At 52.1% G+C, this 17,673-nt stretch overlaps 1 protein-coding gene across 4 annotated transcripts in view; it reads right to left on the reverse strand.

The window, feature by feature from the left end:
* The window catches only part of LOC116940340 (uncharacterized), a 37,524-nt gene that overhangs the window by 16,552 nt on the left and 3,299 nt on the right, over window positions 1-17,673 (reverse strand). The window contains exons 2-3 of one of the 4 annotated variants that reach the window (XM_032950066.2): window positions 13,532-13,715; window positions 7,572-10,892 (exon numbers count right to left, since the gene is read on the reverse strand). In XM_032950066.2, the coding sequence (XP_032805957.2) occupies window positions 7,572-10,686 (3,115 nt within the window). In that variant the 5' untranslated portion in view covers window positions 10,687-10,892; window positions 13,532-13,715. Of the gene's footprint in view, window positions 1-7,571; window positions 10,893-13,344; window positions 13,510-13,531; window positions 13,716-17,673 lie in introns of those variants that run through there. The other 3 variants (XM_032950096.2, XM_032950087.2, XM_032950077.2) reach the window with 3 other exon arrangements.

Raw genomic sequence — 17,673 nt, forward strand, 5'->3', positions numbered from 1 at the left:
AAATTAGTGTTTAAGGGATTCCTGCTAAGATTTATACTTTGTACAGTGGAATGGTATTCGTGTTGGTCACATGGTTTATTTTAAAACGTTATTTGTAGACTCGTTTTATTTTTGTGACTGACATTTCCCAGCTTCCACTGTTGATGCAATCAAGTGCTATTGTATACGCTTTTACAAAATCAATGTTGCACTCATGCTTAATCATGATTATTATTACTACGACAGTGATGGACATCAGAACTTGTTATCTCATCAAGTGTGCTATTGACTAAAACGAATGGAACATTCCAGATGGCTGCACAGCAATGGATTGTCGAATCTGGTGGAGATGTTGCGTCTCATTCCCTCCTGTGTAATGCGTTTTCTCTCCTGAATCCGGTTTCCTCCCACATACCAAATATTATTTACACAGAATTGGCCAATGATACCAATGTAGGCACCCCCCCCCCCCCCCTGTAAAAAAAGCATCTTGAGACTCGAGGCCTTTCGTGGATAAATACAATAATTTGTGACTTTACAGGCCTTTATGATTCCACTCCTGCATGAAGGCCCCAACGTGGCGTGTTGGTTGTGGCAGTCGCTTGAATGTACTGAACTTCCAGCACGCTCACCAATGCGGGTTTAGCGAAGCAGGTGGAGCCCAAACCTCATTTGGACATCACTCGCCTCTGCTCTTAGCCACGGGCACCAATTGGACTCGCACACAGTCACTGTGCCACCGCTCCACCCCAATATGTATGAATTTTAAGTAATATATGGAAAGTATATTTGAGCCCCCCCCCATTCATCAACTCTGCACTGACCACCACAGTGAAGTATGGTCAAATAAACCTCCGCAACTGACAGCCTGGCAGGGCCTTCATCCAGTAGTGGATTGAAAAATAGCCGTGAAATTAATGTAGCGGCGGATAAATGTATCCTAAGATCTGCATTTATCGCGAGTGGCTACGCGGATATAGTATACCAGGAACAATTTCCACAAATAGGCACGGACGAAAATAAATGTAAATAGCACCCCCCATATCCCCACCGATTATAGCGGCTCCACAAACTACGCCGTTGCATTTAATTCCACCAGCTGAGCGTAGTTCCTCGTCATTGGACACCTCGTCATTGGACACCTCGGCATCGGACACCTCGGCAACAGCAACAACAACGTCGTCATCGTCGTCATCAACAACAACAACTGCTCGTCACCCACGGCCCGGGACTCAAGGCTGCTCGTCAGGAGCAGGTGTCAATTTTAGACACTTCAGAATCTTTATTTATCCTGGGGGAAAAAAATACGATGAGCTATGAAGCTCTTTTTTCACAGATGCCCAGTAGGGGCGAGTCAGACATTAAGCTATTCTTTTTTTTAAAACCAGGTAAAGCACACTGAGCTATCAAGCTCTTTTTCAGAAGAGACCTGGCCACAAATGATAGCTCAACGCAGCAGCGGCTTATCACGTGGAAATGCATCGCTGCCAAGTACTCGAAACGCGTGACGTTGATGCTAAATGTGGAGGGGAAAAACCGGAGGACCCGGAAAAAAAAAATCCACACAACCAGGGAGGGAGAGACGTGTAAACTCCAAATACACAAGCGTCAGGGTCCGGATCGAACCCACGACCTCCTGTGGAGTTTACATCTCCTAGCCACCGTGGTGCCCAAAGTTGCAAAACAAATTATAAACTTCCACGCCAAGCAGCAGAAGAGACGGGGGTGGAGGGGAGGAGACCATACTCAGGACATTAACCCCAAACATGATTAAGTCCAAACTGTGCGTGGTGTCTTGGCTCTTCGCCACTTATTTATTCAATGCCATTTTAGGAATAGCGAAATGCTCAGCTCGCTATAAATACCGTACAGCAGCATGCCCCTGAGCGCCTCGAGCAGCGTACGGCCCACGTGTAAGCGTGTCTCGGCAGTGTTGGCAGAACAACAGCAGCCACGAGGCGAAGTTCCAACACGGTACCCCTTGTGCCAGGCTAGGTGGCACTTTGAGGCCAAGTGGAGTGTTGAAGGCTTCCCTGGCATCATCGGGTCACGGGGCAGACCCAGGTGCCGTGGGTTGACCCGACATGACATCGCCTGGCAGATCCGCCACCGCCTGCGCTTCCCACTGCTGCCGACTTGCTGCTCTGTCCGCCCGGTGCTCCGCTCGTCCTCGTTGAGCGTCGCTCCTCCAGCAGCGGTGGAGGGGTCCACTGCCCAGCAGCGTCCTTCACGAGCCTTTTTTGACACCTCCGGTACACAGCCAAATCGGCATCTCCACTCAGCTCCGCGTGCTCCTGTCTACCACGACGGTCTCCGCCTCTTGTCTCGCCCGTGCCGCCGCCACACCGGCCCCCTTTTTTTGTTTTTAGCCCCCCATCTATCCGACCAAACAGAAGCCGCTTTTGTGCATGCGTGGGCTACACGACCCAGCCAATGCAGCCTCTCGCCTGACGCGGAGGAGCCCACCCAGAGGACCGTGTCCAGATATTTCACGCACACGCACTGCGGGTCCACACACGCACACACACACACTGCGCACGTACACACACTAACTGCGCACGTACACACACTAACTGCGCACGTACACACACTAACTGCGCACGTACACACACTAACTGCGCACGTACACACACTAACTGCGCACGTACACACACTAACTGCGCACGTACACACACTAACTGCGCACGTACACACACTAACTGCGCACGTACACACACTAACTGCGCACGTACACACACACTGCGCACGTACACACACACTGCGCACGTACACACACACTGCGCACGTACACACACACTGCGGGTCCACACACACGCACTTTGGGCCCACACACTACGCACAACAATGCGCACACACAGCAGCTATTGTGCTGTTGATACCTCTGGCCGCTCCACTGCCCCTGTTTTTCCCTCTCCAGGCAGCGCACGCCACTGGCGACTTGACCACAGCCCCAACATTTCCCACCACACATCCGGCACGGCCCGGGCTGCTTCCTCGTTGAGTTGGTGTTGCCAGATTGAAGGTTTTATTTCCTTCATATATACACAAACACATGCACGGGGTGCTTCAAAGCAATGTTAACACTTCCGAGAATTTGCGACAATAGCACGAGAGGTGTGCTGCTGCCTCCGGGCTTTGGAGACCACGTGGAGAATGATTCCAGGCCACGTGTTGACAACGATGGCGAACACGTGGAGAATGATTCCAGGCCACGTGTTGACAACGATGGCGAACACGTGGAAGACTCTTTGCCTTTTTAAATATATTAACATCACCTTTGTTATCGTGTTACAGTGTATTATCCGTTCTTTCCCCATTAAAAACAATAGTCCCATATAAGTATTAGAACATTTTGGAAGCACCCTGTGTATGTATGTACCTCTCCGCATCCGAGAGGTTTTCTATTGAAGCGTTTGATTCGATTTCATAATTTTGAGTTGTGTAGTTTTTTTATTTAAATTGAACCTCGATGCGTCTGCCCGTAAGCGTGCCTCCGTTAAAGATCAACCATGTTGGGGTCAATTAGGCCCAACTTGGCCCAACGCCTTGTGTAAAGTTACGGAATGCACGTTTTCCTGAAGTCTGAGCGAATGCACGCAAGTGATGAATGACACCGTTATGAACTGACGAGAGAATGTGGGGCCACAGGGGCAGGGCGCGTTACACGAGCGGAGGGGTGGGGAAAAGCTTCATAGCTCATCGGATTCCTCCTGGTCTAAACAAAGTTTCTGATTCTGGTGGGTGGCTTTGGGGAGGCTTTCAATCCAGCATTGCATATAGATCATCCCACAACGATAAGGCAAATGCTAAAACTCACATTTGCACGGACCGCCTATCGGAAGCCCGCTTGCTGGACTGCAAGGTCGTTATCGTCTGTTGGGCTACGTTAAGGGCAGTGAAGAAAAACATCCTTTATTGTACCGTACTTCTACGATCCCACATCTATGCTCCGCACTTTCGCCAACCCGCACTGACCAACGTGGTGAAGTTTCGTCAAAGAACCCCATCCCCAATATCCACGCGGCATGGGTAGGCGCTTGTCCAAGTGGATTGACAAATGGTTGTAAATTGTTAAGATTATTATTCTTTTATTGATCCATGAAAGGCTCACTGAGTGTTCAGGCAATTTTTTAGGATGATCTTACAATATATATGTTGTGCCTGTTTACCTGAGAGAGTCTCAAGACTACTTTTCAGGAGGGTCCTGCCAAGTTTTCGCAGTAGTAGGGGGCGGTGTGTTGCTTACGTACTGTATACTCTATTCCATTGAGTACTGTTCAGCAATTACGAAAACTACTAAACCGTTTATTTTTTTATTTTACCAGGTAAGGCCCACTGAGCTATTTAGCATTTTTTCAGAAGCGACCTGGCAATCACAAACGATAGCTAAACAATGTGGCTTATCACGTGGAAATTCATAGCGGCCAACTCCTCTAAATGCATGATGTTGATCCTAAACGTGGAGGGAAAAACCGGAGGACCCGGAAAAAAAATCCACGCGACCACGGGGAGAGAGAAAGACATGCAAACTCTAAATGTACATTATATTTTTTGGTCAATTACTATAGTAAATCCAGCAGTGGGTGGACCACAACAGGGCTGTCCAAGTGCATGCAAACGAGTGACTAAACGCGTCTCATTTGTTAAGACCCGCAAATGGAGTTTGTGAGTAAATAGGACTGTATTCATCGAATTAAAGAGGTTTTGTCTGTTCCATTGGGAACACTGCTATTGGACACAGAGAGAGAGAGGTTGGGAGCAGTGGCACGTGCGATGACGGGAGACCGCAAATCTCAAGGGCAGAGCAGAATAAAAACACGCAAAGGACGAAGAGTGCCAGGGTCTGGGTGCAGCCACCACTGGAACCCGAATGACCTCCATGCCGCGCTGCCCACAGGGTTTCATCCTCAGATGGTGTTTGCCATGCGCACATGTTACACGTATTATTATCATCGAAACAAAAACACATTTTCATCTTCTTGGTTCTTTCGGTAAAATCACGTAGAATGGAAATAAAATAATAAAAATCAAATAATAAAATTCTCACGACGTTTCGGCCACAACGCAAGTGGACTTCTTCAGGTGAAGAAACAGGTCTGTCCAGAAGACAGAGCTTGAATGAACGCTGTCAAGCAAGGACCACGTCTTTTAAGCTTAGAGTCGCGGCATCTCTTCAGAAAGGTGAGAGACTCGATTAGTTGAGCCTTCTTATCCCGGAGTTTGTTGAAGGATCTTAAGGTTGTGTGGAATCCCTCCCCGTAGAGGTGGTTAAATTTCGATATAAAGCTTTCGTGACTGCAGGAATTCATCTTCTTGGTTCTTTCGGTAAAGTCACGTAGAATGGAAATAAAATAATAAAAATAAAATAATACAATTCTCACGACATTTTCATCTTTTATAATTATTGTAAAGTGTCTTTGCAATGCATAAATTATACAATTATATTTCCTAACGTGAGTTCCAGTCGTCTTAACTTCCTTCTGCTGTCTCTGTTCTTTAAAGTGGTCAATGTGGACAGTGCTGCCCTCTGTCAATCCACTGCTGGGTGAGGGCCTCTGCAAGCCATGCGGGGCGTGGGAGTTACTTGACCATACTTCACCGAAGTCGGTCAGTGTGCATTGGTGGAGGCTGGGAACGTATGTGGAAAGCGTAGAAGTCAAATACAACAACGAATATTTCTGCACTGCCCTCTGCTGCGCCCAACATAGTCCCGCAGTCTACAACATCTGTTAGGCACGGTGGTTGCCTACGCAAGCACTATCCCAGGCTCAAACCTGCTTAGCTTCATAGATCTGCTGCTGCTCAGATCCGCCGCATTCCACGTGATTTTGTTAATTTGCCTTACATTGCACAGTTTCAGCCTGGACGCAGTCGGTCGGCACAAAACATTTATTTTACCGCACACAAGGGACAGCTGAGGCTTACGGAGATCTTTGTAAAAGGGACAAAATAAAAAAATAAATGCAGCGCACAAGGGGCAGTGTTCATTAATGTGGAGGGTGTAAAGTATTTCCTGCCTTTGTTTAGACACCGCTGCTGCCACCACGGTCACTGGCATCTCAGAGAGAGGTTTTCTTTCTTCTTCTTCTGGTGTGAGATGAACGATGCTGGCGACAGTCCAGCCCACAAACCATTCCCATCACGCCCGCCACATTTCCCCCAACCAAACTGACTTTCCAGATTCCCACGGGATGTAAAATGTACTTTTCTAACACGCCTTACTCACATCCTTGAATGTCACAGTGCGTGTGGAAAAGACATGTCCGAACCTCGCACTGCCCGTACAATTCACAAATACGCGGATTTAGTTTATTTCACTTACAGATTCTTATCCGCCCTGTCCCAGGAATTCTGGGGGGAAATGCTGTTAGGCGAAGATAATTTTTAGCGTTCGCAGTTTTTTTTGTGTTAGCGCTCACGAGGGAGAACGCTGCGAGCCCAGTGGGACCCAAACAAAAACCGTTGCTTTCCTGAGTGGCGAGGCAGTGGGTGTAATTGAAGTCACAATTTAGCATTCGGAGGGTGGCCCCCAACGGAAGGGCCATTAGTTGCGTTAAGTGCCAGTTACCTTGTCAGCCAAGGTAGCCGGGTCATACGCCGCTCCATGTGTTTCACGTGTGTTCACGCATTAATGACATTTATTGGGGGAATGAAATACCGTACTGGTGTGCGTTTGTTGAATGAACACAGCTGTACGTTCATTGCAGAATTACCGAGTTAAACAGGATAACAACAAATATATTTTCGTTCCCACGTTGTTGTATTTATAGTCGTGTAATAATGCGTCGATTCATCAATGGAAGCTTATTTTCAAGCTCACAATGTGGACATTTAATTGTTCACAACGTGATTTATTTTCGATTCGTGTACGTTGCATGCAATTACTCTCATTTGTGTGACCCCTTGCAGCCACTAGCACTACATTCTCCACAATGTTGACAATAGCACTACTTCTCGAATCGCCGCCCCAAATTCTGAGTTCAATTGAACCGCGAGGCGGCCAAATGATTACACTTCAGCATTTAATGACTGCTAATATTATAGTTGACGTGTGACGGACAGCTAGAACAAGCGCCGGTTATGTAGCAGTGGCAGAGAACAGCAGGACTCTTCTCTGGACAGCACTGCAGACGCGGGTGTATTTTGGCAGCTGTTCGGGGGTGGCCACTCCTACTCTCGGAGACTCACGGTGGCCACTCGTGGCAGTGAATAGAACCTGATAATAGATAATGGTCGCGCATTTGTCACCGTCTAGATTCATCTACGGCTGTTCCCAGATGTCCCTTGCACAGAGATTTGGAGCCTAAATGGGCTCTAACCTGTGTGTGCTGTATACAGACAATATCAAGTTTCATGATTCAGGGTCACAATTCGATAGATTATTTACCATTGTATTGAATGTGTCTCTGGCCACTGCAGCTGCTGCATACACCAACTGTATGTAACGCATATTAATTCAAAATACCCCATTCTCAATTGCATGTAAGCATCGTAAGTGTAATCATTAACATACAAACGAAATTCATCGTCATGACGACGTTGCATGCACCTGAAGCTGCTGTTTTTTTGTGCGATTCAGGGCGCGACCTCACCTGCAGTCGCGTGACCTTCCCGTAATGCCCACGAACGCCCACCGCCAGAAGCGCCCATCACATCCGCGTCTCTTCTCTGGCCGTCGGCACATTCGCCGCACACCTCTCCCCGCGTGCCGGCGCTCGCGCCCGCCCGCGCCGCCTCCTCTCTCCTTCCCTTGGGCAGAGCGCCGCCGCCGCCGTTGCCGCCGCTACCGTCCTCCTCGCCGCCGCTGCCCGTCGTGTCGTCCGCGGGACATGCGTAGGGGGGCGAGGGGCTCCACGTCTGGAGGTACTCGGGGACGGCTCTGCCGTTCAGCGTGAAGCTCGCGGAGGAGGGGACTTTGCCGCCGCCGCTGCTCTGCGGGAGATTCGGCTCGCTCTGGAAGGGGTTCGACCTCCGGGACAGGGATCGGCCGACACTGGGGGAGCCGTCGAGGGCACCGCCTGCCGCTTCGTCGGTGACACGGCATGCACTTCCGGCCGAATCGTAGGGTCCGTTCCCGAGGCTCGAGCGCTCGTCGATCGGCGTGATCTGCATCGACGCCAGGTCGCTGTGCCGGCACTGTGGCGGCGGCGGCGGAGGCGGTGACGGGCCGCCTCCCTTCTTGCGGCTCTGAGCGATCTTGGCGAAAGAGGTGACACGCTTCTGCGGCGTGGCTTGCTGCGACGCGGGGCCCTGGCTCAGCTCGCTGGGGCAGCTGAGCAGGCGGTTGAAGGAGACGATGCCCTGCAGCGGCTTGCGGCCCAGGCTCTGGTCGTAGCTCTTTGAGCGCTGCCTCAGCGAGGGCGTGATGTGCCGTGGGAAGCTGTGGCACGTGTTGAGCCCGCAGACGTGTTTGTAAGGCCGGATGTCAAAACCCCTCAGCATGTCTTCGTCCTTCTCGCCCTCTCTGTAAGCACCGTTGGAAGACTGCGGACTGTCGGTCAGGGACTCCTGCCTACTCTCGATGGAGGTCTTGCTTCGGAAAGACCAGGTGGTCAACTCTAACATTTGACTTTCATCGTCCCTCGTCGGCGTCTTAAGGGAGGAATCTTTCGGAGACTCCCGACATCTCAAACCTTCGCCCAGGCTGTCGTCCCTCTCATGTGGGTGCGTCTTGAACCTCTCGGCCCAGCTCGCAAAATCCATCGAATCCAACACCGAATTCTCATCGATCGCTGGCACCTCGCGCTCCGCGACTTTGCCGCTTGCCTCCACGCCAACTCGCTGGCCGGACGCTTCCTCCTCAGGCCGCTGCTGCTGCGTCGCCACCTGGCTCTCGCCACCATCTCTCTCGGCATCCCCGAATCGTCCTCTCGCGAGGGCAGGCGACGTGCAGGAGCGGCGGCCGCCCGCCTCGTCCACGGGAGTCGCCCCCTCTCCGCCGGCACGTGGCCTGTCGAACAAGTAGTACTCCGTGGACGCTTCGGCCGGGCCGAAGGCGGCGCCGCCGGGCCCCTCGGACGAGGCGCTGCTTTCGGCCGACGAGCACACGGCCGTGTGCGACGGCGTCGACTGCGTGGACAGGTCCACCGTGACCAGCCGGTAGTAGTTCTGCATGGCCTGCACCAGGCGCGCCTCTCCCCGCGACCCGCTCGCCCCCGGCAGAGGCGAATCGCGCCCTCCGGCCGCTGCGCTCGCGCGGCCGACGCCGAGGCCGTCGTCATCGTCGGCGGCCGATTCCTCGACGGCGCGCCCGGCGCCTCCCCCCCCGCCTGCGCCGAGTCCACCGGGCGCGGCGGCGGCGGCGCGGTCGCCCGTGCCGCACAGGTTGCCGTCGGCGTCCGCGTCGTAGTCGAGCGCCGACGCCGAGCGGAGCTCGCGGTCGACGCGCACGGTGAACGGCTCCGAGGGGCTGCTGCTGCTGCTGCCGCCGCCGCCGCCGGTGCGCTGGGAGCCGCAGGGAGAGCTGTGCAGGTCCAGGTAGAAGGACTCGCTCTCCAGGGGGCTCCACTGCATGGAGGAGGAGGAGCCCGTGGGGGCCCGGCCCACGTCCCCGTCGCTCCCCTTGTCGACGTCGCGGCGGCCGCCCGGCGCGTCCCCGCCGAAGTCGCTCAGCTCGGTGCGCGCGCTGCCGTCGCTGATGCGCGTGCTGCACATGCTGCACTCGTACTCGCCGCAGCCGCCGCAGCCCCCGCCGTGCGGCCCGTCGTTCTCGCAGTACTCGTAGTTGGCGTCGCCCAGGCTGGCGTAGCCATTTCGCTCGCAATCCGCGTCGTCGCCACCGTAGTCGCCGTCGCACCCCCCGTCGTCGTCGTTGTCGTGCGCCGATCGGGAGCCGCGCTCTGCCGGATCGCGGTGCGTGCCGCCACCACCGATCTCAAAGCCCTCGACGGGCGCGTTGTCCTCCGCTCCGCTCTCGTTACAGTTGTCGAGCATCTCCTCCGCCTCCCTCAGCAACTCGTTGGTCAAGCTGCTCCTGCTGCGGTAGCCTCCCACGTCGGCGTTGTCGATGTCTCTCACGATGGACAGGCCCTTCCCCTGGCACTGCAGCGACAGCCGCTTGAACCTCACGTTGTTGCCGTTGTGGCCGTCTGGGCACGACGAGGCTCTGTTGAAGCGATTTCCCGCCCGGCCATTGCCCGTGACCTGCGACCTCGCCCTGCTGCTCGTGTTCGTCACCTGGCCGTCGGCGGCGATCGTCACGCCGCACCCTCCCTCGAGCTGCGAGCTCAGCGACCTCCACCGCGTCATGCACCGGTTTTTGTTGTTGTGGAGGTGGAAGGAGGACTGCTGCATGCGCCGAGGGTCGTTCTGGACGACGGTGCCGCAGGGTCCCGAGAGCCTCGGGGAGTCCGAGTCCTGGACCTGGGCCGTTCCGTCGGGCAGCGAGGCGACGGCGGTAGAGCACGGAGAGGACAGCCCGGCCTTCTCCCGCCCCCGCACGTGTCCGCCGTCGCCGTTGTTCGTGCTGTTGTTGCTGCTGCTATTGCTGTTGTTGCTGTTGTTGCTGCTGCTGTTGCTGCTGCTGTTGATGGTTCTGCTGCCCGATAGAGACACGGACCCCTGGCTGCCCAAGTCTGACGTGAGGCTGAAGGGGGCGGCACGCTTTCCCATGATGCCCTGCGCGCGGACGGCTGGCACCTGACAGTGAACGAGCGGGATGTGGTGGACGATCAGCGTCTCTCCGGTGAGTTTCGGCGGGCTGGCCATTCCACGCCGCGTGGGCCGCACCAACTTTCTCGGTCTTCGCCCTCTACGTTTGAGAGGCTCCCGGCTCCCGAGTCGTTTTTGGCCAGGTCAAGGAGAATCGGCCCTCATTGTTTGGTGGAAGAGGATTCCTTTACGCAGACTTATGATGACATGACTACGGGAGCCTCATGTTTGCTGACTCTTTATGGTGGCGTTCACATTTTGCCCTGGAACGAGAGAGCGGAACAAGCACGAGTTGGCAAAATGCTTTAAAATGCGTTCACACAAAGCAATGGCAGTTGCAGATTTTGTCAACGCAATCGCTGTGTTTTCACATTGGAAGACTGAAACAATAAGGGCAAAACATTTATCCCCTGTACGTTATTTCCTACATGTTCTTCGTACAACCACGGAGGCCAACTTTTAACAGCCCTGCTGATAAAAATCACGTGCAGCTCTTTTGTCGATCCACTGCTGGATGAGTGCTTCCCCATGCCATGCAGGTTGTACTTCACCAGGCTGGTCAATGGAGCTCAGTGAAGGTGGGAAGCATAAACACTTGAGCGTAGTACAGCTCAACAATGTATTTTGCTGCTCTGCCCTCCGCTGACAACGTAGCCCTGTTTTAGTCTACAATACCACGTAGAAATCAAAACAATGCAATTCACGATCACTGAAAATCAATCGTTGCTGTCAGTAGGTTTTCGCAGTTCCGCTGTACGCCTCTGCAATGTCTTGTCAAGTTGTGCTATCCCTTGTTCAGTTCCTGAAGAATCTCTAAGCACAAGGGGCGAAACGTCGGACATCATGCCAAACAGCATGCAGCACGGTCCATCAACGCATCAAGAGGGATGCGAGACAGTGTATTTTTGTCCCGCGCATAGCTCGCAACCGCAAGGGGCGACAACGAAGCTTGTGCGAAAGGCACAGGCGCGACAACTCTTCTGAAGCGTGTCCCGTGATGACGCGGCCTATGAAACCACAGCCCACAACAAAGCGCAGGGCACAACGCCGGCGAGGAGCTTTAGTGCGGGCAGAGCACAAAGCCTTGCCGCGAATGATGTCACACCCGCAGTTTAGGATCAAGTCTCAGGCTTACCGTTACAAACTCACGAGCATCGTCGCCAACTCCAACAAACTTGTTTGCGAGTATAAAGTGAACCCCAGAGAAATAAGCTATGGTTCGTGACATTTTAGGATGTTCTCTGCAATGGGGCGGGGGGGGGTGGTCGGGACTCAATCTGCCAAGGAGAGCTGTTTGGAATTCTTTCTCAGTGTCAAGGCCAAACTGCTCACGCGCACTCAAAGCGAAGTACAGTAGCGTACGACACGATGGAATGCGCTCGGAGACATCAGAGGCAGCCTGTGCTTCCGAGCGTTGTGAAGCGCTCGTACACCGTGACGTAAGCGAACACTTCCATCGTAACGTGCGCTGGATGCGCATTTTTTTGACACGGTCTTTGGCTTTGGCGGGCATCGCATTCATGAGCCAGGCAACAAAGCCACACGTGCACAGCAGTCTGCGTTATGTTTAACGTGAACCATTGGCTCGCAGATTTCCCAACTGCCGCTGAGTTTTATTTGTCGAAGCTCCCCGCCAATAATCTTGGCTTTCGCGATGACAAAACCGTCATTCCCGTGAGGTCACAGAATGCATTAATGCCACAAAAACAAACGCACGTGACCGACAGCGTAAGACAAAGTGTTCACGCTTGCCTTCAAGGCTGCGTGAGCAAAATTTGAATATGTGAACAGTGAATTTTAAATAGCCACATGACCATGACGAAGACGATGAGAGAGCGCAGCTTCTCGAATGTTGCGCAAGTCCAAACAGATCCACAGACGATGACACGAACGCTGATCATCGCCTGCCTTCCCGATTAAAACCGTGCGGCACACTCCAAAACGGCGGATTGGTATAGCAGAGCAGCTTTAAGATCGAGTTGAAACATAATTTTACGTGTTGCTGTACCACACGTAGGTTTATCATGTTTGCTTTGAACACGATATCTCAACTCTACTGAAAATGACCCAGGTCTCCCTTGTCAAAGTGACTTGTCTCTGGAGGCTTTTGGCTCACTTACATAAGGGATGTGTTCTTTACGCTGCATCAGGGAGACACGTAACAATGTAAAGTACATCCCTTTCCTTTACTTACGCTTTCCTCCCGCCTCTGACCGCTATTATTTATGGTAGGTCCTGAACGTTGGGTGGGTGCCGGATCGGAAATTACACGAAAATTCGTTGCAAAATTCTGGCCGTACGAACGTACTCTAACCGCAGCCTTCCAGCGCAACAAAAAAAAAACGCATGAGAACGTTACGTGCCGGTTTCTCCGCAAGCGGGCATTCACCCCGAGCCCAGAGCGCAGCTGCGTCACATCGGAAACCGTCATCACGGCCACGCTCGGCATCTCGCTCCTTCCCCGCAGATGAACGGGTGTCGGCAAAATCGTTGCCGACGCGCATCCATCTCGGAGCGGCGGTTTAAAGGGAACGACCGGCGCCCGCGTCCGTGTGGCACAGCGATGTTCGCCGCACCCACACCCGGCCCCTTTATTCCGCCGCAGAAATTCGCTCAGTTATGCAGCGTTCTTCCCCCATCTCTTTTGTGAGAATACATTATTTTTTTCTAAGCACACCCACAAAGCAAAACATTGAGAGATGGGCAATACTGTACTGTACGATGCGGCATCCTTTCCTCCTCGCAGCAGACCCCCCCCTGTGCCGGCACCAGATCTTGCTCGCGACGCACGGCGTAGGCTCACACCGCAAGCAGTCGTTCACGCACCGCACCGTCCCATTTTTTAGAACAACCCAGGCCACCGCCGCCGCCGCCGCCGTCGGCGTTCGATTTGGTGACGCACCGCTCACGGACACTGCGGAGAGCGACGCGCACTCCCCGCTCGGCCGCTCGCTCGCTCGCTCGCTCCTCCTTCGCACGCACACAGCTGGCTCCCTCAGCGGTGATTCATCCTGCAGCCCTTGCCTGACATCACCTCCAGAGGGACGGAGGAGCATCTGATCCGATCCCTCTGCGCTGCACGCACACTGGATAGGGCAGGCAGGCAGGCAGGGAGTGAGGGAGGGAGGCAGTGATGGAGAGGAGGATGGTAGTGAGTGGGGCAGGCAGGGAGGGAAGGGGGTAGGATGCTGAAAGGGGCGGCGACCAGGGTGATTCCAATATAGCTTGTAAAATGGCTGCCGTGTTGATGCTGTACGGTGAGAAAAATGTTAACAATACCGAATGAAAATGGCATATGCAGGGAGCTCTTCATCCAGCAGTCGATAAACAATGGCTGCTGATGATGATGCTGATGGTGCTGCTGATTACGAAGATGAAAAGGCATTTCATCAACAATATTTGTTTTAAGTGTATTCACGGAATATTCCTTCCACTGCTGACAATCGTTGTATTTAATACCACAGCATGTATGATGTTTAATATGAGTGCCAAATGGATGCAGCATATATTGTTTGGTCATGCAATACATGGAATGCCATCTACTTGTGATGAAATCTAAATGCAAAACCTCGCATAAAAATAGCACTGCAGTATACGCAACTATTCACACGCAATATTGTATTTAAAATGTGCATTTAGAGCACAAATAAAGTATACGCTCCGTTTACTAATACTGTCCCACACATTACGCAGAGGCAAATACAAACACCGTTGGCACAGGCATGTAATCTGTACGTTTGGACAATTTTAGGATGGGTTTTTTTCACTGCATACAATGAAATCTATTTTGATTGATAATTGCTTGTTGGGTTAGGTTGCATACCCAAAAAGCCAAATGGTGCCATACATCCTCCACCGATTTCCCTGATGTAATCAAGCAATGCCGGTATATTGGGTCAGCAATATGAGCATTTAAATCCAGGTACAAAATGCAATCTGTTTTTGTTGACAGTGATCAAAAGTAAACAACAATACAATTTTGATCTAAAGCTTTCGTGACTGCAGGGATTCATATTCTTGGTTCTTTCGGTAAACCAAGAATAACAACAATAACGCAGTTCAGTTCAGTTTATTTTGGTATAGCCCTGTGAGCCATTCGGCTCTTGAATCGGGTGCAACCACAGCAAACAAAAAAACAAAAACACGAACAAGAAAAACATCTTAAAGTGACTATGTGACTGTGCAAACAGAGTGATCGGACTCGAGATTAAATCAATCGCATCCTATCTTTTCATTTTCACACCGCAATTATGATCGGTGATTCATCGTGGGTTTATTGAGGGCATATTTGCAACCGCATCTCTGCATGCTGTATAACTGAGACGCAAGCGAGATATTCTAATTTTTAATGTGCGTAAGTAAGGTGTAATTTTATCACATAATAGATGGCAGCCAGGCAGTTACAGTCAGAGGCAGCTGAGAGGAGGACGGTTTTGAGTCTCGGACTTGACCAGGGGCAGGGAATCAACAGCACGGATGGCTGGAGCCCACATACTGATCAAGACCATTAGGGCAGCAGCAACAGCAGCAGCAGATAACAAGAATCAAACCTCCCTCCCATTCAGCATAAATTAGTTTAGGCTTTTTTTTCTTCCAGTAGAAGGTCCTGTATTGCTGGAGCGGAGACAATGTGAAGCAACCTTAAGGTTTGGCCATCAAGATCCCTGGTGTGTTGATGGCGGTGCTTTACAACAACAAAACAAAGGGTGCCTCTCATGATGGGGACGGCGATGATGGTAGTGGGGGTAGCCGCGAGTACCCAGCAGGCTCTGGAGAAATGTGCAGTGCAGCGAGAGCTTGTGCGTGTGTGCATTGCCAGAGGGCGTGCATTATTGATGCCGTGAAAGCGTCGCATGAGCTCACGGAGAGACAAAGGCGAGCTCGTTAATTCCTCCAATCGGTGACCAGCGCAGCAAGGCCAAAAAATGTAAACGGGGTTCATTAATTTGACCGTTGGAGAACAAAAGGAGGTGCCACCGTACAATTTGCTCGTCAAAATTTCGAAACGAGATGCAAATAAAGCAGGCCGCGAATCCACGCCAGGAAAAAAAAAATTCACGTCGCCGTATAATACGAATGTTGTAAACGCAGCACATGTGCCGCACTGTACATGTTTTAAAGAAACCGTGATGCATGAAACTAAACTTTAATGGATGACTCGAGAAAAAACCATTGCTATTATCACAAATGTATTGCTGGTCACAATAGGTTATTAATAATTACAGCGCGGTATTCATGAATAAATGTTATTCTGTGTCGTTTCAATGAGTGTGCACTGATATTTGTTGTGTACTGACCGGAAGCCGCATGAAAAGAGCGTAGTTTGTGAAATCGTCGTTATGACTGTGTGCCGACCGCCGTGCCACTGCGTGTATAAATTGTACGCCAATGCAACATTAAAGAGCGCCTGCCAGGGTAGTCCCTTCACTTTGGGTAAGGCCCCGCTGAGCTGAGAAGTTATTTTTCAATGTTGAAACGCCGTCACGCAATGCCATCACAACCGGTGGCGTGTACAAGCTTTCATTGAACTGCGCCAATCCCTGAGACCAATACCAATTCATTTGCCACTGGAGGATTTCACACACCGCATCTGAGTTGTTGAGGTGGGGCGGGCGGGGGGGGGGGATTGGAGCAGTGGCACGGGTTGGCACCCGGTCCAATAATCCTTGTGACCGGATTTTGATGTCCCCTGGTTTACGTCGGCGACGAGTGATATCTGAACTGTCCCCCGGTCTCATCCCTGGCTACGCCAACCCACGCCGACCGGCGTAATGAAGTATGGCTAAACAACTCCCCCCCCACCACCCACTCCGAGGCCTTTATCCAGCAGCAGATTTACAAAGGGCTGTACACATATCAAGGGTGCATAACTCTATTCTCCTTGTGCATTATTGGAACGTGTATTGTGTGTTCCCCGTGTCCCTGTCCAGCCCTCGGAGTCTCCTCCTAGCCCCGTTTCTGGGAATGACGTTGCATTGAAACGTTATTTTGGTGCTGCTGCTGCTGCATCGGCAATGGTGCACAACACACAATCAGCAAGACAAATTCGACACGCGCATCCATCCAAAACGCTCTGGCCTTTCTCCAGAGCGCAAACACAAACGAATGGACGGACCATTGCGCGAAGCCTGTCGCCTGTGTTGTGCGCATTCTTTTAAAGCGGCGTTATTGACGAACGCGTGGAGTTCCACCCGCCCCCCCCCCCCCCCCCCCCATTAAAACAACAGAGCTTTGGTAATCTCTGTGGGTTGCATTGCGGCACCATATACAGTAACGGGCCCATGATGTCACCTAAGATTGTTCTCCCCCACCACCAACCACCACCTCTCGCGCTGCGTGACTGGCAATGACGTGCCCTCTCAAAAGCGAACGCTTGACTCAGCCCGGGTTGTTGGTGAAGCTGCCTTCCCAAGGTGGCCGATTGGCTTACAGTGACCTTATGCAGTTCGTGTGTCTTACTACTTGTGCAATGAGGTCCCGCGCCTCTGATTTGCACGGTTGGCTACGTACGGTGAGAAAGAAGCTCAACATACATACGTTGTCCGTAATAGAGGAATTTTGAGTTCGATCGCGTAGATATAAATGTGTTGTAAAACCCGCTTCCACCCGACGCAGCCAATTAGTAAGGTTTCTCACGTTAACAAAACATGCCAATTCGTTACTGGTACAGCACACCGGTGTGTTGGAGAAAACCCCACAACAGTTACAATTCAAGTAGGACAACTCGCATCATCAGGCGACAGACAGCTTTTTGGGAGAAATCCTACTCGTTCGGTTCTTAGAGGGATTGCGTCAGAACAATGCACTAGCACAGCTGATCGCCCGGGTTCCGGTCCACATCCCCAACCCGAGCGCAAAACCAAAATTGCCATGCGCAGTGAGCGCAGCGTTTCAATGCCACTGAAGGTTTGTTTTGTATGTATGGATGAACATCTTTCGCACCGTGCATAGCCAACCGTGCTGACCAATGCGGAAGATGTATACGCATTCGCTCTGTCCACTCGTCTTTCTGTAACGGTGGGGAGTCATGGAGAGGGGGGGGGA

The sequence above is a fragment of the Petromyzon marinus genome, chromosome 1 (assembly GCF_048934315.1).
Source record: "Petromyzon marinus isolate PM22_M1 ecotype Great Lakes invasive population chromosome 1, UKy_Petmar_22M1.pri1.0, whole genome shotgun sequence".
Taxonomy (NCBI): domain Eukaryota; kingdom Metazoa; phylum Chordata; class Hyperoartia; order Petromyzontiformes; family Petromyzontidae; genus Petromyzon; species Petromyzon marinus.